The following is a 25000-nucleotide window of genomic DNA, read 5'->3' as shown; positions in this document are numbered from 1 at the left end:
AGGTATCTTTCGAAGGAAATACAATTCCAGGAGATAAGGGCGTAAAAACATTATTTAGAAGGGCACACTTCTTTTCTTCGGGTGGGGTACGTGCCCCTCAGCCCCGTCCCCTCTCTTGGGTCCGCTCCATGTAGGAATGGTTTTGTTTTTATATATGTAAGGATTTGTTTTATTGGCACATGGTCAGACATTTCGAGGTAGAGCCGTATTCGATCTCTGTACCCCAGGACTCGGCTAGTGTTTATTTTATTGACCCGTGACTCGGTCGGTTATCTCCCTTGCCTGCTAGGCGACCGTTTTGGAACCCGCCTTCGGAGCCGTTGTCACTTTCAGTTCAGTTGCAGCTGATCTGGCGACCTCGTAACAAGGGGAAATCAACTGAGATGTTCTTTGTACCCCAAAAACCACAACTATTAACCAAAACCATGTTTTTTCTTAGTTTTATTGCTAATACTCGAAATTAGTTGTAAATATGTTGTTATTGTGGCACCTCACTTCCTTGTCAGTCGTGATCCAGCAATGCTTTTGATCAAAGAGTATCCAGTCGTGACCATCCATCTTATAGTCATGCTCACTGTATGTAGACAGGAATATGATTAAGAAAATTCATGATCAAGTACATTATCCGATATTCTTTCATTTGTGTGACTTGAAAGAGATATAGCTGTTATTTCTAGCAAGTCGAGCGAACCTGTAAACTCTGCCACCAAATGGTTATTTTGGATGTCTTGCTTTTCTTCGTTATTTCTGTTGTTACATTTATACCTGTGAGAAATTACTTTCATTGCGTGTTCCAACCTGGAGACTGGTGTTGGAGAGTTTCCACTAAATTTGTGTTTTGTACTTACTTCTTAAATGTTGCCCACTTTGAGGTCGGCCTTCCAGTAGATGGCCAGGTGAGTAAAAATAGCTTTTTTTGTTCTACTTTTTTTACAATCTGTGGTGGTTGGTGAGGTGTGTCAGACTGTTTTCTTATGATTATATTACCTAATGTGTCTTTGGGTTTTTAGGAGTTGGTTGTTATTTCTAGCAGTCATCGCCATCATGTAGCGGGTCCCTCGTTTTGATGTTTTATTCTATACAGCAACAGGTGCACAATAACGTCGTTGGTTGCGATTGAAACAACCAAAGTCAATGTTTGCTGCATTTTTGATGATCAGAGTGAATGGGAATGTTTGTAACTCGACACAAATCAAATTCCAAGACATCGATTCTTATACCAATATACATAAACGAAAGATATACTACACACACACACATCTACCGTTTCTAATGTTATTTACTATCTCAATACTAACCCCCCCCGCCCATTAACTCAGATACACACAAAAAAATTGGTTTGTGACTCTAGATTCCAACTATTGAATTCCTTTTGCAAGTGGAATTTGTTTGGTGAAATTTGTGCAAAAGACTTGCCTAGTAGAAAGCAGTCACTGAAGTTGTGTGCTGTTGGGTCAGTTTGTTTGTAAGCACTGTATTTATGTGTGCTTGTGTGTATATATATATATAATAAATTAATAAATAAAACATATGCATACATACATACATATATGTACGTACCTACCTCTACATGTATATATACATGCATATATACCTACCTCTACATGTATATATACATGCATATATGGGTACAGGACACTAAAAAAACGTCGAACACAATGAGAAACGAAAACATAAACACAAAACCAAGGAAACAGACACTTCTTTTAAACAAGGAAAAAATAGAGTACAGGACAAATAACACAAGGAATAATATTCTAACCTTTGACAGATAAGGAAAGCTGTTTTCTATTTAGATACCCACATACAAATTCCTTTGACTAGGCACAGCTACCTTTCGGCCTCCTTGTTACCCTCTTCCTTATCTTTCATGCATACCCCTACCCATACATGTACGACATAGGGTAACCCCACATCTACATAGCTCTCCCCACTTTCTCTCCCTCTCACCAACCCTTGAACCCTACCTTTCACTTCCCTCCCCATACCCCTCTCCCTTCCTTAACAGTGTCCCTCCAATAATCCTGTGTAATTCCAGTGAGAACCCTTTTGGACCCTGACAAACCATCCAACCCACGATGGCATGGTAGATGAACTGACCCAACCCATCATTGAGCCCACCTGCTCAACCCACCCCATTATCTCCATGTCCCTTCCCCACTCTCCATTATACTATCCCCTGACATTACTCTTCTCCCTCTACTCTGCCTTCTTTACTACCCCCCACTTCCCTCTGATATCCTTTCCATAAATCCTCCACTCACACCAAATCTGTTCCATCTATTGGAGTCGGGTGGGGAGGACTCTTTTTCACTTTGCATGGTGCCCCCCCCCCCCAACTGTGCTGGTGCCACAGAAAGTGTCCAGTACATTTTGTAAAGAGTTTGATGTTAGGAAAAACATCTGGCCATGGAAACCATGCCAGAAATGAGGCATTGGAACAAGGGAAACCTGTTGAATCCTGCCAAACGAGCGTGAGAAAATGGCTATGATGATATATGCTGCATGTGTTTGTCTCTCTCTAACATGTGACAACCAGTGCTGGTTTGTTTATGTACCTGTAACTAGTAGATTGGCAAAAGACTGACCTACAAAATACTGGGCTTGATGTGTTCTACTAAGCCTTCAAAAGTGGTGGGCCAGCACGGCTGTAATGCAATTACTGAAACAAGTAGGAAGTAAAAACACCAAGCGCACACACATACCCACACACACGTATATATGTCCACATACCCAAGCACAATTGACCTCATTTCATAATAAAAGCATGAGGGATGGTAGGAGGCACTGTTTCTTGATAAATCTTGTTTCTGAGAAAATGCTTATCTTTGTTTTGTCACAAACTATGTTCATGTGGGTTTATGTTATCTTGTTCAATACTTCTGTAATCAATATATCCTTGATTTTGATTACAAAATGAAAGTAGTGTATAGTATCAAAGTAAAATGAGTTGAGAGATCAGTAAATTTACACAAATTAAACTGAAAAATTTACGTAATTCTTAAATAACATATCATTGTAAGTTTGCTCATGGGATTTTCCAAACTCTTGTTCTGTTTTCTCCATATTTTTATCACTTGGGTTTTCCCTGAACAAGGGAAAACCCAAACAGTAAAATATTAAGTAGCCATAGAAATCAATCCACTCTTTGTCAATTTTTCTCTGTATATAGAACAACTGTAATTTTTTGCTTTCAATTCATGTTTGGCTGTTTAGTTCAATCTCCATTGACTGCTTTCAGAAATATATTAATACTGTACTTAGTCACATCAAAGTATTTCCTTTCTTTGAGAAATTTATATCTATTCATAGAAATGAAACACATAACCTGTGCCAGTGACAACAGTTACTTGTTTATAATTGTTTATCTTGCTGAAGCCAATCCTTAAATTCAGGGTTTTGCTGTCATTCTTCCTTGAATCACTGCAAATATCATTTCCTCTTTTAGTGATTCATCTTATACAAGATTTAGTGACCAAGTTGTCTATCCCTGTAATCCGTTATGTATTAGATTTCTTGAGACATCCATTACTAAAGAAGTGGCAACAAGTACAGACTCGACCAGTTGGAAATAATCCGTAGTCACAAATCTACACAGGTGGTCAGTGTCTACAACTAATGTCTTTGTGGACAGGGGCTAATTTTGTCAAAGGAGACAACTGTTCATCTGATTTCCTGCGAGCAGCTGGAAAAGATACATCAAAACAAATTGTCTAAATTCAGTTGGTTTGTTTATTAAACATCAATTCCACAAAGCAGAAAGCACAAAGTTAAGAGTCACATTTAATGTCTGTTGATGTCCTTCTTGGTTGTGGTTCATCTAACTGACCACAATGTAGAGCAATGCTTCTAACCAGAGAATTATAATGATTAAACATTGATGGAGAAGCACTCTCTGATTAAAGATAGATTGAGCAGTACTCTCTGGCTAAAGACTGGGGAGCATTTTCTGACTAAAGATAGATGAATAGAATGGATGCATGCAGACTATCAGAACAACTTTACTTGAATAATTAGACAGTTGTGGATCTTTGATTGTCACTATAATGGGGAAGGGGGGGGTGTATCTGTTTTCTTGATTTCTCTGCCAACTCTCATCGCTGGCAAACACTCTTGTTCTATGAATTTCTTTGTAGCAACAACAACAACGGTTTGTTTTTCTTGACTCAGACTTCAATCGAGTTGTTTGTAAAACTCTCTGGCCTAAACCAAAACACCAAGTCACATGGACCGAAACAGGGTCGATTTCATAACACCTTGAGAAATCTGACATTCAAGGTGTTTGTGCATGTGCTAGAGAGGGCTGAATGTGACACCAGGTAGAAACTGGGGCAGGGAAAGTTTCTAGCTTTGAATTTGGCAAACGATTTTCATGAATAAAGCCAAATGTTAAAAATGGATTGATATGGCTAAACTGAGTGAACAAAACATTTGAAAAACTGTGTCCAAAAATAAAGTTGCTGATCTAAGCTTTGATGCTTCTTGGGAAAGTTTTAGGGATCAGAATTCTTTTTATGAGTTGAGGTGCTTAGATTCAAGAAAAAGAATCTTACAGATTGGTTTTCTTATAATAATGTTAGTATCAGCCAGTAACTGGTTATGAAAAGATTTCCTTTACCAATCTATATTAGACTTCAATCTGAAAAACAAAAACTGAGTGTTGAAAACTCTTGAAGTAGATGAGGTAATGAAAGGTGAGGAGGATTAACGAGCATGGAGCAACTCTCTCAACAAAGGTGCAAATTACTTTTGATAAAAAAGACTACAACAATATTGGATTCACAAAATTCTTGTCCCAATGTAGAAAAGGCAAAACCCTCTAAATCCATGGCTGATAATTCTTGAATTCTTGTGGCAAGGTTTTATCTAAACTTTCATTAGCAAATGACATCTGCCCCTCAAAGCTCGTTAAAACACTATCTAGTTTTAAATCAAGGACCGGTACTTGTAATACATAACTTTCTCTACAATCAGCAGGTGCTTTATATCAGGTCTTTGTTGACTTAAAAGAAAGACTTTAATATTGTTAACTGAGCAGAATTGTGAAAAATTCTTGGAATGTTGGGTTGTTCACCAGATTTTTGAACATCTTTAAGGAATTACATCAAAGCATGATAGCTTGAATCAATTTCAAAGGGTAACTTTGCTAAAATTGCTACAGAAAATAGAGTGAAGAAGAGAAATATCCCAGTCCCTAAATATGGCTGAACTAGCCATAGTTAGGATTTTCATGACTGAGACATTGGTATTGAGCTGAATAATGGAAGGAGTTTTTGATCTCTGCAGATTCAATTGTAAGTCTAAGATGTTCAAAACTTTGGTACTAGAATTGTTTTATTGCTGGAATTGAAAATGACATAAATTGATTTTCAGCCGTGGTCTGAGAATAAGCTTGAACAAGAGGAAAGTAATGTTCACTGCTGTGTTGAGCCAAAAATCTGCATGAAAGGCAAAAGGTCAAAGGTTTTCAATACCTTGCATTTGCCATATTTGTACAGTGAATAACAAACTGTTAATCAAGGAAATATTGACTGTGATATCAAGCAAAAGTCCTGAGTCATTCTTGTGGAAATGCTCAGTCATTTCGTGTTATGTTTACACTCGAGCAATCCTGTAAAAACTGGAGATTGTTGTGGCGAGCGTCATTGACAGCCCTGTCATATTGGAAGAACGGACAAGTTGGACTCTTGTAAAAAGTAGGTTGAGATGAGAGGAGAGTTGTAGGAGTCATTGAGAGTTTGTATTTGTTGGAGTATCGTGTTTAGTGGAGTAATTTGAAGTATGTTGTGTGAAGACAGTTGAGTTTGTCCCCACTTTGTGAAATCTGTATATCCAATGTCATAGAAGGATGTAAAAGAGATGCAGATGTATCATTGTCTGTGGAATTTGTGGCTCCAACATCCTACTCACCTAATACAGAGTCTTATGAACTTGGTGTTATACACTCGTGTTGTGTGTTTAAAGTTGGAGCTGTGACTGAGGTGGAATCTGCCATTCTTGTATTCAGAAACCACCAAACAAACACCACAAGGCAATATGTCTATCTATCGTTATAATTAATTGCATCTTCAGAGGGAAATTTTATATAATGTTTATTGAGAAATAGCAACCAAATCTTCCTCAAACCACAACCTACTCTCTGTTTAGAAAGGAGATGAAGAAAGAGCAAAAGTGAAAGGAGTCATCGTGTTATTCCCTCTCCCTGTAATAGGGGAATAGAAAGAGGAAGACTGAAATGTGCATCAGAGAGTGATGATGATGATGATGATGATGACAGCAATACTTTTTGTGTGGCATCAAACTGTTTTTCTTCCTTTCGGTCTGTGTGTGGGTGGGTGTGTTTATGTAGAAGAGTGGGGGTTGATCTTTTTTTTACCTGTCAAACCCATGACAAAATGGACAGTGGTAATCACTATCCTTTAATGTCCACTTTCCATGCTAGTTAGTTAGTTAGTTAGGCTCAAAAGCAAATAGCAAGGCCATGTAGGGGGACATGGAGTTAAGTACAGGGTGGTGTTCATGTAGAGTTCAGGCCACTTGAGGTCCAGGGAGGCTTTGAACAAAGCGGTCGTCGGCATCTTCACCATCTCGTCTGGCAGCTTGTTCCACGGATCCGCAACCCGGACGGAGAAAGCTCCTCTCCTTCGATTGAGATGAAATCGTCGCAGGTAGAGCTTTTCGGAATGACCCCGCAGCCGACGGTCTGGAGCAGGAATGAAGAACAGCTCTTTCGAGAGGTTACACTTTCCGCTTATGATGTTGTGGATGAGAATGAGATCACCACGGCGGCAGCGTTTTTCAAGAGAATAAAGGTCGAGCGTCCTCAGCCTTTCTTCGTAGGACAAATTTTTGAGACCATGAACCATGCGGGTAGCCAGCCTCTGGACTCTTTCGAGATGCTGTATGTCTTTGAGGAGATAAGGAGAAGAGGCTTGAATCCCATACTCCAATATGGGTCTCACCAGCGTGACATAGAGTGGCAGGAGTATGGCTGCTGTGAGCATTCCGAATGACCGTCGAATCAAAAACAGAATTCCGCGCGCTTTGTTGGCAGCATGGACGCACTGGGCCGAAGGCGAAAAGGAGGAATCCACCAAGATACCCAGGTCCTTTACCTGATCAGTCCTCTCCAGCAGCAGACGACCCGGCTCGAAATCAAGTTGAGTTGCAGGAGTAGAGCCGACAGGCAGATGACAGCACTTTGACACGTTCAGACACATGGACTGGTCAGTTTGGCAGGAGCCGGCAAGCCAGAAGACTGCACCAAGCACTGTTTGTCTGTTTTGGCTTTCTTTCTGTAGTCGGATGCCCTTCCTAATGCCAACCACCTGATGCTATGGATTGGACCCTTTTTACGTGGCACCAACAGCAAGGTCTCCAAGTACTTTGCAAGACAAAGACTCCTCAACTTAGTTGGAAGGTGACTTTGTACCAGTTGATGAGAAGTTAACGTAAGAAGCCTCTTCCGTTCCTGCCATCTCCACTGACAGCAAAATATGTACGGCCATGGGATGTAGTATGAATCTCTGTTTTTGGATCTACTTCATGTTCGTTTCGTCAGCCATACTCCTCCTTGTTTGCTTGGGACATATTAGAAAAGTGAGTTTTCTTTCTCTTTGGTTGCTTTCACCATAGCAACAAGAGCTCCCTCTGTTCTTACAAGAATCTATTTAACTTCGTTCTGCCATTCCAGGTCAGAATGGACATGGAACTAATAGTAATTAAAGGGTGATTTCATGATCCCCACAACTCCAGACCCTCCAAACTGGACCCTCAACACTGGTTGCAGTTTAATGTCATACCCAGCGTATAAACTGAGGGACAGAAATAAGTGCAGTAGACAAGATACGTAGCGTCCCCAGTTGGATAAAAAGAGAAGATGGTTATATACCCCTCAAGTTACAGGCATGGGTATATAAGTGAAGTGGTACAGAGGATGGAGTATAGTGAATCCTCAGCAGCAGCAGTAGTAGTAGTAGTAGTAGTAGTGATGCTGCTGATAATTTTGAAGAAACGCAGCTTTTATGTATGATTTTTCTTTTTCAGATTCATTTGGAAATGAAGGGCCAAGAAAATGAGCCTGGGGCCTGTATACTTCAGCTGGAGACAGCCATAACTTCAGGGGATGTGAAAGCTGCCCAAACTCTTGTTGCTCAACTTGCAAGACAGAAGACATCAGTGAAGATTGAACTCCTTCATAAAGAACCCATTGACACAGAATATCGGTCAGTATTCATTTCAGTTTCCCTTTTTACTTGTAAGTTCTCACATGAAGAGCAGGGTCAGCTGTGTGGTCAAGATGTTTGCTTTCCAACTCTGTTGGTCAAGTATCTTCTATTATAGCCCCAGGCAGACCAAAGCCTTGTGAGTGGATTGGTTGACAGAGACTGAAAGAAGCCTATAGTGTGTGTGTGTAGGGAGAGGGTTGTTTGCCTTGAAATTACTTGGTTGTTGTAAATGAGTATCACTGTCGTACAAGCAGGGTCCTTTGTTTCCAGTTTTTTTTTTTGTGTAAACATGTCTGTCTGCTTTGGGGAAATATTGTCTTGCTTGGAAACCTCCACCTGCCAACAGTCATGTTGACCCGAGGTGAGGGTCACTTGTCTAAACAATCCTTAAAAACTTGTTTTCTCTATTCTGTTATTTCTTAAAATTTTTTTCAGCATCAAGATTTATATTGAAGACAGAGTCTCTTCAGCGCCACCTTTTGTGATGAAAATTAATTCCAAGACAACAGTAAGAGAACTTAAGAGAATGGTAAATTAGTTTTGAGATCATTTCACTTAATGTTTTCCCCTCAGCCAGTCACTTTCTCCCTCCTCATCACTCCCCCCCCTCAATCAGCCCTTCTCATTTTCTTCCACTTTCACTATACCCTTATTACTCCTTATATAAAAATCTTCTCATCTTCCCTTCTGCTCCCAGCCAACCTCTCATTTCTCGCAACACACTCTGCCCACTATTATGGGGTTTGAACCCCAAAAGTAAAGGGCTGCAACTTAACACTTTGCTTCCCAAGCCTAATTAGCCCCAATGGTCTTAGTTTGCCCTGAATTATGTGTTGTTTTAATTTTTTTAACCTTGTCTAAGTTTACTACTTTGCTATGAGGGGTCATTGAAAAGTCCCTGGCTTTGGGTAAAAGAAAATACAGGAAGATCAATTAGTTAATTATGATTTTATTCAACATATTCCTCTTTCAGATTCACACACTTATTGCAATGGTCCTTCAGTTTTTCTAAGCCCTTTAAAAGAATTTGGAATGGTACATTATATTCTACTGATGCATTGTATACACCATATTAAGGGCAGCACATATCCTTGTTAACTCTACACATTAAGGGTACATCCCTGCTCCTGTTAATTCCATTGACAGTATTTACTACAAGTAAAGTCTCTCCATAAACATTAAGGTTACCACATGTCTGTACTACAGCCAAGTTGTGCACAGATTAAGAATTTCTCTAGAGTTGCTGTTAATGTTGCCCCTTATATTTCAATAAATCTTACACTATAATGCTTTTCTTCACATTTCCTTGAGCAATTTCTGATTTTCTTTTCCATTTTCTAATTGACATTTAGGTCTTCCTCAAATATAACTTACCTGTACAAGTCCAGAGGCTAATTGTGTCTCATAAAATTCCCAAAGAGAAGGATGTTTTATCAAAACATGGTGTCAAAGAAGGCAGTAGTGTGTTTATTTACCTCGTTCCTGCAAATAAAGTTAACCTAACAAAAGAACAAGTTGATAAGGAAAGATGTGCAGCAGCTGAATTACAAAGTAATTAAAATTTTTGTATCTTTGCTGGTCATAGTTGATGTTTTGTTGCATTTTGTGTTGTTTCCATTTCTTTATTTCACTTTATTGTACCTGTGTTATTATTGTACCTGTGTTATTATCAGTGCATGAGTCTGTTAGGTTTTGGCATGTTTTTCCTTTGTTTTTTCTTTTCTTTCATTTCCATACAGCCGGATGTCCTTCCTATCAACTGTGAATTTTATCAGGCCACCAATATAAGAACAGCTCTCTGATAGCTAAGGGGTCGCTTCTACATTCACAGTTTCTATTTAGATATTAGTCTTCTAAACGAGTCGTCTTCACTTGCAAAATTTACATCTCTGTTTGATAAAGGATATTTGACTGCCATATATAAGAACCAACAGCCCTTGGCACCACACCAAAGTGCAATATGAACCATTTTGTGAGATCACATTTAGAGTTATGTAATTCACTCATTAGGTTCACAAACAGCCTACAATTGTGTCGAGGACGCCTCTAATTACTGCATCTTTTAACGACTTTCAGTCTACTTAAACTGTTTGTTCTTTGTTTGCATGCTTGATGAGTAATATACATAATTATGACAGATTTTCTCCCAAGTGTATCCTGAAAATTGTATAATAAATATACAGAATGATTCAAAAGTCATTTAAGCCTTGATTAGAGTCAGTTAAAAATTGAGATCAGTTGACTTTTTAATGTCTCTTCCTGTTTCTCTTTCCCCTTCATCACACCTGTCATCTCTTCACTACAGCCATTCATTAACCCACCTCAAACCCCAGTCCTCTGGGCACCACCATGATTGAGGAATTCTTGGACTCTTTCCTTCTGTCCTGCTCTTCATCATTCCACCCACCTGCACCGCTCCTTCTAGTTGGTCTAAGTATGGCTGGACACACAAACAGGATAACCATTATTTTGGGACATTTTTAGGATGGTCTAGAATATTCTCTCATCTTCTGATAATGACAGTGAGTGTGTGTGTGTGTGCATGCGCACTTGTATGTGTACATGTATATGTATGTGCATGTGTGTATATATGCATGTATTTATATGTATGTATATATTAATGCCTCGATATACAAGTTAATTTGTTCCCGAAAACTGCTTGTAAAGCAAAAACTCGTAAAGCAGACCAATAATTTCCCATAGTATCTATGTTATAAATTGTAATTTGTTCCCAGAAAAATCTTTTAACAATAAAATTTATAATACTCATAAAGAAATGGCAATAAAACAACAGTAGAATGCGAAGAATATTTTCTGTAAAATAAGAAGAATGTCAAGATCATTTCTAATACAAAATATTTTTATAATTGTTTTCTGAATCGTTTCTTCAGCTGGATGGCCTTCCTAGTGCCAACTGCTCCGAGAGTGTAACGGGTACTTTTTGTGTGACATTCCCATCACACTGGCAACAGCCATGACTATGATTCCATGGTTGCCATTTACAACAACCATAGCTACAATTTCACTTGGCTTCATGAGTCTTCTCAAACACAGCATATTGTGAAAGGTCTCGGTCACTTGTCATCACCTCTGTTAGGCCCAGTGTTTGAAGAACATGCTTCAACACCTTGTCCCATGTCTACCTATTTCACAGGTTCCTTCCACAGAGATCAGCACTTCTTTACACAGCTGTCCTCATCCACATGCATCACATGACCATACCAGTGCACACCACATCTCATGGCTCTTTTGCCCAGTTTTTGTCTCCAGTCGTTTATGCTCTGTCATGTGTGCATTCTGACATTGTACGTCCAGCAGAGTATACTGGCTTCATTTCTTAAGCTTTTGCATGTCCTCTGTGGTCACATCCCATGTTTCACTACCATGGAACATGGCTGTTTGCACACAGGCATCATATAGTCTGCCTTTCATTCTGAGGGAGAGGCCCTTTGTTACCGACAAAGTTAGAAGCTCTCTGAACTTTGCCCAGCCTAATCTTATTCTAGCAGCTACGCTCTCGGAACATCCACTTCCACTACTGACTTGGTCAACTAGGTAACAGAAGCTATCAACTACTTCTACGTATCCCCCTGCTGGCGTTTGATAGTCTATTTTCTGTACATTTGCCAATCACAAAAACTATTTTCTCTGTTAACCTTCCTTTGATATTGCTGCACCTTTTATGTGTCCATAGCTTGCAGTGTTAACTTCTTATGAAGTTTCTAACTCTGCCTTTTCTACAGATTGAGTCTTTACTACATTAACTCTAAGGCCCTTTGGTTCTAGACCTTGCTTCCACACTTGAAATTTCTTCTCTAGTTCTGGAAGTGATTCAGCTATGAGAAACAAGGACATTAGCATAGAGGAGCTCCCAGGGGCAACCCTTCTTAAATCTCTCTGTTATTGCCTAGAAGACTAGGACGAACAAAAAGGGCTGGAGGACTGATCCTTGGTGAACCCACTACTTGTACCCTGAATTTGTCACTATACTCATTGCCAACCATCGCCTTACTGATAGCATCCCTGCACATGGCTTGTACAGCTCCCACCAGCCACACCTCCATCCTTAGTTTCCGCATTGACCACCAGATAAGGGAGTGGGGAACCCTGTCAAAGGCTTCCTCCAAGTCCAACAAAAGCCGAGTACAGAAGTTTATTTTTGGCTAGGTACTTCTTTTGCTGCTGCCTTACCAGGAATATAGCATCAGTGGTGCTTCTCCCTGGCACTAAAACCAAACTGCATCTCATCTCGACTAACTCTCTTCCTAATTAGTTGGGCTGTGACCCTCTCCATGACTTTCATCCCCTGATCCAACAATCTGATACCTCTGTAATTATTTCTAAGGCATCACCTTTCCCTTTGTAGTAGTTGACTATGGTGCTGCTACACTAGTCATTGGGTATGACTCCCTCATGTACAACCTGGTTAACTATATGGGTGATTCGGCCATAATGCACACCAGCTGATATTTTAAGCATCTCTGCAGTGATTCCTGAGGGGACTGGGGGTTTTCCTGGTCTTCATATCCTTCTGTTGCATCCACAGTGGGCAGACTCTTCTCCCGTGCATTCTCCACTTTTAGTAGACTTTCATAATGAAACTTCCAAACTTTTACATCAGACATAAAAACATGTTGCTCTCTTATTGGTTGATTTTGCATTTACAACTAGCCAAAGCAATCTATTATGAATTCATAAAATGAAATAAGAAAACATTAGTTGAAAATGCTTCAATATTTTAAAGAATTCCTTAAAAATTAGAATAACTATAGAAGTTTTACTGACAGCAAAAGACAAACAGCATAAAGTGACATAACATGTAAAATTAGCCATAAAATTGAGCAGACGTAACCATTGTATAATTTTAAAATCTGTTATAATTATTATCGCCACGATCCTTTGTGGATGTCAAGAAACCCCCAGTTTTTCTGATCAACTTTGTTCTGATGATGATAATGGCCGAGTTTTGAAGCATTACTGGAATTCCCAACACAGCTGATGCAAATTAAATATGATAAATATAAAATACGTTATAAAGAAATATGAAAAGTCATTAAATAAAAAAAAGATTAAATGCCAACATAATCATGTTTTTAATACTTGCACACACAAATATGTGTAGATGTGTGTGCGTATATGCATGCATGTATGTATTTGTGTGTGTGTGTGTGTGTGTGTGTGTGTGTATATATATAGAGAGAGATGATTGTACATTTGGAGATAGAAATGTAAGAAAGAGAACTCAACAGACGCAGCAGAGTTTGTTACTTAGTATCTTAATGCTGACCCCTTAAATGACAGAAATGTAAGGACTTGATGTAGGCTGAAAAGGGCCACTGATCAGATTGATTTTTATTGATCAAAAGTGGTCAAGTGTTAGGTTACATCATATCTTAGTGGGAACAACGGGGAATTAGCTCCTTTGAAAACAGGAAGGATTTGCATCTGAATGATAAGAGATTCTGACCACCGTGTCTGGACCTGAAAAGAAATTGGCAGTTTTAGTCTGTGATGATTAAAAGATAAAATTTTAAATTTCTTATTCAACAATTTGGCCGATTGTATCAAGATACAGGACATCTCATCCTTGGCAAGCATAGCTTAAATATCCTCCTTTCATTGATGGACAGTTGCACAATATAAATAATACTTCAGTGATTCTACTGTCCCTATATTTCCAGTCATACTAAGAGAGAAGTGGAGATAATTCCATCTTTGGATTTAAATTAATATATATGCTGGTTATAGCTGACCTTAAACAATTTCTCTTTAATGTCCAGTTTAATTCATTTCAATACCGTCTGTGTTATACTTACTTTTATTTACTCTCACTTTAGAGACAAGACTCTTTAAGCAAGAGTTCTGTTGCTGCATGCTGGTTTTTTGGAGTAGAAGTTTATTGGGCATATTAAGTTGCTTTGTGAAGTTTGAGAATCTCTGCTCCCCAGGCAGCCGTAGCTAACCTTAAGGTTGTCACAGTTAAAGAGTTTGTGGAATTTGCATTTAAGTGAAAATGTTTACCTTACAGAAATAAGTTCCAAGGTAATTATGTTGATGCTGAACCAAATCCTGTCTCCTTTTAGTCCTGCTAATCCTGCTAAGGATGATGTATTCCTTATACTAATAACTGGCACTCCATCAGTTATGACGATGAGTGTTCCAGTAGATCTGAGCAACAGAACAAATTGTTTATGAAATTAATGTGCAAGTGGCTGAGTACTCCACAGACATGCATACCCTTAACCTTGTTCTCAGGGAGATTCAGTGTAGTTCAGAATGTGACAAGACTGGCCCTTTTGAATAACAGATACAACTCATATTTGCCAGCTGAGTGGACTGGAGCAATGTGAAATAAAGTGTCTTGCTCAAGGTTACAACACACCACCATTAATTGAACCCATGACCTTATGACCAGGAGCTGAATAGTTTAACTAATTAGCCACATGCCTTATACTATCAACTCATTCAATCTACTTCATAGTAGGGAGCAACACAGTTAAAGATATCCCTGTCAGTGGATGGGCTGGATACTAATTCCTCATCTAGTTTTCTCATCTAGTTTGTTATAATCATAATATAATGTCTAAAACATTACCATTCTTAGATCAGTACTCTTACTGTTATTTAAATTATATTCCTTAAATATGCTAAACAGTTCTTTTCTAAATTTATCCATTCTGTGGCCATTTGAGTTATATGAAATTACTAAGCCATCATCTCTGTACAGTCCAAAGCTGTAGGAGAAAGGCTATTTATTGATGGTGTTTGGAATAAAAATGTTGACTAAGTTAAAAAGTTCCCACTGCTGACGCTACTCCTTAACACATTGAAAAGTGAGTTATCCTCTTTGTTGATCTTTTAGGAACTCTCATAAAATGTGAGGATTTCCTGGTATTTTGTGTAATCCTGGTGTAAATTGCCTCAAATGGTAGCAAATGTTTTCTTGAAATTCAGGAAAATTTCAGAAGCGATTCCAATATAGATAAGTAGATGTTCATTTGATAACAATGGTGGTGCTTCAGTTCCATTGTACTAAGCTTATGGCATTTCTAATTTTAAAATTACAAAATTCTTTAACCCGATAATGCCATGTCCCCAGTATACTGAGAACAGCCTGAATGAAATCTCTGCCAGATTCCCCTTAAATCTCTAACGAACAACACACAGAGAAAAAGCAGATAAACTTCCCTGGAACCGACAACCGATCGTGTTGCAGCTTTGTAGTGGAGTGTGTTGGAGATCCATTGTTAACGATGTTCTCCATAGCTGTTGTTTACTTTGGTCTTTAATCGGAAAAAAAGGATCCTTTGTGAAGAAATACGGGTATGAGGAATCCAGTGCTTTGTCTGGTAAACAAACAGGGCCCAGGCTCTTAGCAATTGAAGAAATTATTGATGGTATTTATTCTTTGGGTGAAGAGTTTCCACTTCTGCAGACAATGAGAGTGATTCGGACAATGAAACTGGTGAAAGCGATGAGGAAAGTAACAATTCAGATGAACAAAGATGCTGCTTGAAAGATAGGCCTAGGGTTGTTAGGGTTCTGAACCTTTTTTTTTTTTTCTTTTTGTAATTCTGTCCATTAATTTGTTTGCAATTATTACTCTTGAGCTGTGAATGCAACTATTTATTCTTTGGTTCAGGAACCCTATTGATAGTAAAGATGGTCACAGGGGTCCAAGTCTGAGGAAGTGAAGAGTAGTGCAAGGTTACATATCGTAAAATGTTGTATATAAATTTCTAATATTTTTAATGTTGGAGGTGGTGATGTCTGTTTTGTAGGAAGTTTTAGTTGTATTTGCAGGGTTCATTGCTTTGATGGTTTCATGTGGACATTTAGGAATTTTAGGAAGGAGTTACATAGTCTCACACTAAATATATTTACAAATTACTGAATGAAATCCTGCCCGAGATAGTTTAGTCATAACAGAATGCATAGAGACCCCTTTCACTCAATGAATTATAAGACACCAATATTTAAATTTTATATTTAAAGGACAGAGAGAAACTAAAACTGGGGAATGAACCAAAAGAGGTGACTGTCTTAAATTCTGAGTAACAGAAATTAAGTTGATTGCAATCTGGTTTGCCAGTTAATTAGGCATAGTCTGTTGGTCAGCTTCAGGCCGGTCACGCATTTATTATTTGGTCATACTCTTTTGAAATTTGAAAATAAGTAAGGAGTTTGTTTATGCCACCATGGTTTCAAGTTTGTTCTAGAAATCTCTATTGTTTTCAAATATAAGAAATGGATTTCTGAATCTTCTTCTACATTGTGACTTTAGAAAAAAAAGGTATTGTCTTTCTGTTTAAAATCTTCACCTTAATATTAGTAAAATACCTGGCTAACTGATTGAACTGACTTGTCCCATGGTTTTTACTCCATGCACACATTGTGCCTTGGTCAACATGCTTTACTCTCAAATGACTCACAATGTCATGTGTTAATATAGTTATCATGTGTAAGTTTAGTTGGTCATGTGGTCATGTTGGTCATGTGGCATTATGAATTGATCTTTTGTTGGTCATGTTGGTCATGTGGCGTTACGAATTGATCTTTTGTTGGTCATGTGGTCATGTTGGTCATGTGGCGTTATGAATTGATCTTTTGTTGACTTTCAGCCTTGAGTTGAAAACGTGTTGAAATGGTCCTACTAAGCTGTCTGACACTTGCCTTTTTGCCAGAAAAACTCTTACCCTGAATACCCTACAATAAATATAGTGTGTGGTCAAATGACTAAAAAAAGTCACTTCACACCGACAAAATCGTAAGTTCAATCCCACTGCATGACATCTTGGCCAGTAAATATTTTTTTTTCTATGGCCTTGAGTCAACCCAAAACTTGTGAATAAAATTGGTTAAACAGAAACTGTACTGATGCCCATCAAATTGATTGTACTTGTTATTGGAAAGGTACAGCCATGTGAAGCTGATTTTAATAGATAATTATGTAAAGGGTGCATGTGCCTTTGGAATACTCAGCCACATGCACATCAATTCAGGGGCAGGTAATTCAGTAAATCAAACAAGTCAATCCATTTTGTTAAAACTAATGAAAAACCAAGCTGGATGCTGTGCAAATCTCTTTTCTTGAATCTGTGACACAAAAACACTGACCTTCAGCTACACAACACAATCTTCAGGTTTTGCTGCTGCTGCTGCTGCTCTGTGTCAGAGCCTTCTGGGACTTGTGTGTGAATGTCATCATCATCATCATCATCATTGATTTAATGTTCACTTCTCTATGCTTGAATGGATCAGATGATATTTGGTGAGGCAGATTTTCTATGGCTTGGAGCCATTCCTGTTGTCAGGCCTTGCTTGTTTCCAAATAAGGTTTGATGATATGTTTTCATGGAAGATTGGAAAGGAACGGCTGGGCTTCTATGATGGCGACACTTGTTTACAACTATGATGCAGTGTCAAGACAAGGAGGCATACATCTACATATGCACACACACATGCACACACACACACGCACACGCACACACACACACACACACACAATATGGGCTTCTCTCAGCTTCCATCAACCAAATCCACTCACAAAGCCCAGAATTATTGTAGAAGGTTCTTGCCCAATGTGCCAGTCAATGAGACTGAACTTGAAACCCCATGATTGGGAAGCAAGCTGCTAAACCACACGGCCATGCCTGTCTGTAAATATAATTGAAAAATCAGAAATCACACTAAAATTATAAAAAGCAATTTTCTTACTGATTTTTAGCTATATGATGATGATGATGATGATGATGCTTGGGCCCCACATTCAAGAGATTTAATCAATCATTGACCCCGGCACTTATACTGATCTCCACTTAGACTCATAAACACTCTTCCCCCATATATTTGCATTTGAAGAACCTCCCCACCTGTGCTACTGAGTTTTCCTTTCTTTGAGTGAGATTTTCTTCAGTAACAAGTCTCAGTCTCTCTTCCTCTTACTCCATCCCTTTGCGTTGTAGTCATCTTCAGCACGGGGGACCATTTGCAATTTCCTCTCATTTAAGGAAATGTGGATCTGTTGACATCATTTCTCTCTTGAAACAAAGATGAGGTTGTCCTCGTGCTCTTGTGCCGGTGGCCAGTTTCCCCATACAGGAGGTCTTTCGGGATCCTCCTTGCATCTGGCAGACAATATATGTGACCGAGTCAGTGCTGGAGAGCAGGGGGAACAAGCTGGGTTACTTGATGCAGTTGAGAATTTCAGTGATAGTGGCTTGGTTGCTCCACTTGATATCCAAGATGCATCTCAGCCTATGAATGTAGAAGACATTGAGATGCCATTCTTGTTTGGTGTAGCAGCTTCATATCTCCCTCTAATAGTGGGTGCTGAGGATGCACATCTTATAGACAGCAATTTGGTGTTTGTGGCCAGTTTTCTATTTTCCCAGACTCTCTCTTTGTCTGCTTGGCAAATGTGGAGGATGCTCATCCAACTTGCCCACTCATCTCAGGGTCCAAAGATAAGGTCAGGAAACCCTGTGTCGAGCTTTGGCCTAGAAGTAGGTGTTGGTGATACATGGTCACTGAAGCATACAGAGCTCCACTAGCCTTGCCAATCCCATACCATCCCAGACACCATGCCCAGAAGTAGGGATCAGCTCCCACTCTGGCGTTGAAGTCAACAAATGGCACCAGCTGTTCTCAATTCAGGATCACCTGTATTTTCCAGTTTGGATGTTCTCAAAACTTACCCTTGTCTTGTATGCAATGGAGGGCTGGGGAATAAGCACCGACAAAGTTGACAGACCCATCTAAAGTGTGCAATCAGAATGAAAGAATCTCCTCTAAACCATTGCTGCAGAGTTCCACCAACTTCAGCAGTGAGGTGTCTCATGATAAAGCCAACTCCCATTCTCACTGGCTTCATCTGTACATTTCCCCTGACAGAAAAAGTTCTACACTCTTTCACGGGAGCCATGTTTGCTGGAGTGCTGCACTGTACTCTCAAAGTCATAGCAATTTGTCGTTGATCACTGCTGTCCTGTGCATATTGCTGATCTCTTGAAGATTCTCTGACTTAACCAGTTGTCTGATGTTGAGCAAATTTCCATTCTCAAATTGGTCAACTTGCAACTAAAACAGAAGATAGGATTTTTGAAGAGAACTTACTAACCCTAACCCTTTACCAATCCATTCTTTAATTTGGATTCACCAGGGCCTTCAGCCCTTTTGATACCAATCCACTTAAAAGAAAAGCCATTAGAAAACCAATTGTAGCAGCAACTCCATCTAAGAATATCTAAAGAAGGAATATTATTCCAAAATATCAGATCAGACTACGGATGACTAAATTACAACAGGTATACACAGACCATTGTCTGTATTATAGTGCATTGTTGTACCATTCAAAACCTTTTATTCTTTACAAACAATACACAATGCTTCAAGCGAACTACAATACTCTCCAGTCCACTTAAGATTGTCTTTAAAGGGGTCTCAGTTAAAAGCTTCCATTAAAATTCCATCTTAATTTACATTCCAATCTCAGGCTTAATGGCAAAAGTTATTTTACTAAATTTATTATTTTCAAAATTAATTGGAAACCAAGATAGCATATTTTAACTGGAACATGAAAACAAAAGAGTTAACCCAACATTTTGCTTTCTTTTAAACTAAAAATCTGATTTCATCCATTTTTCTTCTTTCTTTTTTTCTTTGTCCAGTTTGGATGGTTGTTGTCCTTAAAGTAATTATGTTTTATTGTTGTTAATTTGACCACCAACATTCAGTTACTGCTCAACTGTGTATGTATGTATGAGGGAGCTGAAGATAAAAAGGATAACAGACCTTTTGTTTTTAGGGGTGGCCACAGCACCCTGGTTGGAGCAAGTTATATAGTGTTGGTCTTCTGCTTAGAAATCCTACATTTTTCAGAGACACAGGGGTCAGTGAATGGAGATGTAGGGTCAGCAGGCACTGGTTGCAGATACAGAGACCAGTGGATGGAAATATAGGGGTCAGAGGGAAAGGGTTGAACATGTAAGATGTGAAGGCAATAATAAGAAGCAGGTAGGTAGAATTCTCGTTAACTCAGGTGATGGCTGCTTTACCTGTTGATAAACATTAATGACTGTTTGCTGTTGCAAACTAAAGGTGAGGAGTTCTGCAAGCATTTCAAATGGTTCCCTTTTGTTGTACAATAGGAACCTGAAAATCCAGAGATCATTTATTACAAGACATCAGTAAAGAAGTTCTGTTGTTTACATAGATGTAACCAACCCGTGTTGTAAGAGTTTTGACATATTTGCTGGCTTTTAAGACTACTTCATGTCGAATAATTTAATGTCAGCCGGGATTCTTTGGAAGTATTTGAAAAAATGAAATTCAGTTCCAAGATTGGAGTATTTTTTTGGTTATTTTGTTTGATTTAGGGGACAGAAATTGACTTTGGGAAAAGAGAAAACTGTCAACGGAAAAACTATGTTGGGTGGACGAAAGATTGGCCTGGGGTTGAAATCAACCCCTTAAGATGTGTCTCTGTGAAAGATCTTGATTCCCATGAGAATGTGTAATTTATCTTTTTTAGGAGAGGAATCAGAAGAATACAGCTTTTTTGATATTCTTGGTAACGCTAACTGCAACGAAGTTCATGGTATGTCTGTTATAATAGTATTGATAATACGACTGGCAACAGTAATAATGACTACTGCTGCTACTAATACTACTACTTCTACTACTACTTCTACTACTACTACTTCTACTACTACTACTACTACTACTACTTCTACTACTAATACTACTACTTCTACTACTAATACTACTACTGCTGCTGCTACTACTACTAATAATAATAATGGCTGGGCTGAAAAAGATTGGTGCTGCAAGTGTGAATGTAGAATACCTACAAAAATTAGCATTGCTTGGAACTGCCAGAATTCTTGAAGCATGACCGGTAAACAAATGTCCCCTTAGTCTGTTGGCTGTGGACAGCTGACCCCCTTTCCATCATACTCGGCAAAATAAGCTGAGAGTTTCCATATAATAGTAATAATAAAAATTTAAAAAACTACAGTAATAACAACTAAAAAAAATTACATTAAAGATAACAATAATAATAATTTGTTTATTAGCAACAAGGGTTTGAAAGCACCAAATATGATGAATGTTAATTTGTGGATTTAGAAAGTTGTGTGCAGTGGGACCAAAACCTTGGACAAGATTTTAAGAACTGGGGAACACTACTGTTGGTGTGGACACATAGCCTGGACAAAGAGCGGAGAGTTTCCCTTGACCACAAGTGTTTTGAGAATAGCAACCTTTTCTGAAACTTGTCAATTCTTCAGTTGTTTTGTCTTTGGTGCTGTTGCAGGCATGAAAGCCATCAAGTAGTTTTTGCTACCACATGTGTAGCAAGTGAGTTTTCTGCCCTACATTGCTATTAGTATCATCACCTTTTGCACACACACAACTGGGAATAGTCTGGGATGGTCTTGAGGTCTTCAGAAACCTTAAAGATTTGCATGTTCATTGTGATGCTACACAACCACATCTCATTCTTCATCAGCTCTCCCCGCCCCCACTCCCTACCTACGCATTCTGAGCTAAACGTCACCCTTGTCCCCAGCATCCTCAAACTTAACTTTTGTACTTCATTTCCCCGTGTGCTGTGGCACAAGTGTATGGCATGATTAAGTGCTTCATCCTCACCCCCCGGAAACTTAACCGAGAGAAAATGCAAGTTTTTCGATTTTGTTGCCTGCTTTTACAGTACTTCTTATTTTTTACCAATGAATATTCTTGTTGTTGCAGACAGCATTCTTTTCAAATATCCAAAGAGAAAATCAAATGATGAAACAGCTCTTCTTCCTCATCAGATTTGCTCAGGATTGTTTAATTCAAATGAAAAACTGTTTGTTCACTTTGGGGATGGTACAATATTTAAACTTATTTAGCTTTCACAAACAACCAAGAAAGGCATCTTGTGAGTTCACCTGTGAATAATAACAATAATAATAATCCTTTTTTGTATTGGTGCAAACTCAAAATTTTGGCGAGAAGAACAGTCGATGACATCGACCCCTGTACTTGACTGCTGCTGCTAATACTACTACTTCTACTACTAATACTACTACTCTCCAAAAGAAGGTAGAATCAATCTTGGTGGAATTTGAACTCAGAATGTAGAGAAGGACATTCTTCCAGCTCACCATATTATCAATAATAATAATGACAACAACATCAATAATAATAAAACATCTCATTCATGAAGAAAATCAAAATAATGATGTAAATATTTATCTTCCAGCAGATTCAAATATGCTAATAATTGTTGCGTTGGAGAAGAACTTCTCCTTTCAGATGCGTATTCACAACAGACATGATTCACTGAGGTAAAGGGGCTTCAAGACACGGTGGTGTTTCAGCCTGGTTGTGTCTCTTCAGTCAAAGCTACCCCTGGGTCAATGACTCTAAACAAGAATTATAGTTCTTGTTTATAGAAGTCAGTCTACAAATTATTTGCTGATGTCTGCCAAACAAACAAAAACATTGAACAGCAGGAATCAAAGCAACGACACAAATGCATTCATTTTTGGAATCTTCCTGCAGAGTCAGAAATTGTTCAGCAACAACAGCAACAACACCTTCCAGAAAGTGTCACTGTTCTCCATATTAAGGATGACTGTCTGTGCCATTGTAACATTAACAACAAGAACAACAACACTGACAACCATGAATTGTTCCAGGCACAACTGGTGCAAGACCTGAAGTTGTGAGGGGGGGAAGAGCCAGTCCCACTCACCCCCCCCCCCTCTCACTACTTCACTTGTAAATTACCCTGTGTAACACAATTTCTGTCCTTGGGTCGCAACTGTTATTTCTTGTTTGCTTATCCCTACAAAGTATGAAAAGGGGCTAATATTTCCTTCAAAGTTTGTTTTTGTTACATATATTGAAACCCTAAAGAATCTGTCTCTATACATGGCTTTGATGCTCCCTCCCTGTTCTTGCTTATGATCAGAAATGCACATATTGTCAGCCACTAAGAGACATGCTCTAGTGATTATAGTCAAGCCAATGTATGGGATTGAGCACAATATTGGCCGTATTGATATCTCTGTTTGAGCAACTTGGCACTGAATCTGTCTGAAATATAATGGAAAATAGGTGTCAGGTTCAAAACATTGATGTCCAAGTCACAAAAGCAAAGTTTGAAGGGAACGGTAGTCATTTCCTTTGATTTCTAGATTGAAGCAAATGGGAATGAATTCTTACTCACCACACTCTCAGTAATAACAATAAGAATCTTAATAATAATTTCTTTTATTGGCCACAAGGGCCCAAAACATTGAGGACAATTCAAGGATGAAATACAACTCACAAAGATGTATTTAACATTGAGTAAAAAAACAACAAGTGAAAAGCAAAAGATAAAACAAAATTTCAACAAGAAAAGATCCCCAGTATAAGAAGTGGTAAGTGAGGGTAATTTAGGGGTGGGGCTAGGGTGCTCCTCCACAAAGGTTTGGGTTACTCTGAGGCATTAAAAGTGACCCCTGTTAGTAACTTTTCTCTTAGGGCTATTCAACATCAGCATTCTAGCCACACTCACCCACCTTCCTTTTAAAGAAGTTGGCCACAGAAGAAAATGTTGTCTTCAAACATTTCAGAAGAGTTCACCAGAAGGTGTTTTACCACAGCAGGTAGACAGGGGGAGGCTCAGCACCTTTCATTGACAAAGGAACATCAATTCTCTCGAGATATGTCAAGCTCAGTGAAAGCATTGGTTGTCCTTGCATCCAGGCTCATCCTCTCCGGCTGAGTATTCCTAATCTTGTGGGCTCGTGAGCACTGGTGCCATGCCAGTGCTGTGTAAAAGCACCACCCAGTGAAGTGGTTGGCATAAAGAAAGGCATCCAGCCATAGAAACCATGCCAAAACAAACAAATGGAGCCTGAACAGCTGGTCAGCTTCTGTCGAACCGTCCAACCCATGCCAGCATTGAAAATAGGCGTTAAATGATGTTCATGACTCAGTGCACAACCAGTTCCATCCCCCACGTACGACAGCAATTATTTAACACAAGCTGACATGTTGCATAGACTCTGAATGATAGCAGAGTGGTATGGTTCTACTGCATGCCTCTTGGACAAGTTTGACCGTTGTTAGTGTTCTCCTATGCTGGATACTAACAGCCCCATTGTATCAGCAGCTGTCAGACAGCCCCACATTGGTTGTCAGCCCCAAATGACAGTGTTTATATTTGAATAAGTTTGTCATGTAGAGTGATGAACAAAATCATTTTGGATTTGCAGTGTTTGTAGAAGAGAGAAAATGCTTAGATATCTTCATATTTTGATTTCAGAACCTGCCATCATTGACTTGGCTTCTTGGGATGTGTGTCAATAGAGTAAATACCAGTGATGTACTGGGGTTTGCCATAATTCATTGATTTCTTTCACCAAAAATACATTTATTAGAAATCAATTTGAAAATATGACATCGTCATAAGTCTCCTGACTTCAGCATTTTCTTTTGTGTTCCCAAGGGCACTCGTGTATATTTTAATGGGGCTGTGGTTGTTATAGCAACAGCTTGACCTCCTCCAACATAAACATTTAAACATTGCACCAAAAGCCAATCAAAACACAAATCAGTTTTATGATGGTGCCACTGCTTTCAATGAGGAACTGTGCCTCCCTGTGGCACCTGTTTACAAACAGAATGTGCTGATAAGATTCAGTTTTAAATTACAAAGAGATGAACAGCAGTGTTTGTGTCGTTGACCATTTCTCCAAGACTCTTAAGAAGAAGAATGTGAACAACAG

At 38.8% G+C, this 25000-nt stretch overlaps 1 protein-coding gene across 4 annotated transcripts in view; it reads left to right on the top strand.

Annotated features, from left to right (window-relative positions):
- Positions 1-25000, top strand: part of LOC115221711 (ranBP-type and C3HC4-type zinc finger-containing protein 1) — a 68743-nt gene that overhangs the window by 4546 nt on the left and 39197 nt on the right. Inside the window, exons 1-5 of one of the 4 annotated variants that reach the window (XM_036510611.1) lie at positions 305-896; positions 8047-8225; positions 8655-8757; positions 9581-9779; positions 20761-20826. In XM_036510611.1, coding sequence (XP_036366504.1) covers positions 711-896; positions 8047-8225; positions 8655-8757; positions 9581-9779; positions 20761-20826 — 733 coding nt within the window. In that variant the 5' untranslated portion in view covers positions 305-710. Of the gene's footprint in view, positions 1-304; positions 897-8046; positions 8226-8654; positions 8758-9580; positions 9780-20760; positions 20827-25000 lie in introns of those variants that run through there. The other 3 variants (XM_029791916.2, XM_036510613.1, XM_036510612.1) reach the window with 3 other exon arrangements.

This window comes from Octopus sinensis, linkage group LG18 (assembly GCF_006345805.1).
Source record: "Octopus sinensis linkage group LG18, ASM634580v1, whole genome shotgun sequence".
Lineage (NCBI taxonomy): Eukaryota > Metazoa > Mollusca > Cephalopoda > Octopoda > Octopodidae > Octopus > Octopus sinensis.
Note: the sequence above shows the minus strand (reverse complement) of the source record. Positions and strands in the feature narration are given on the sequence as shown.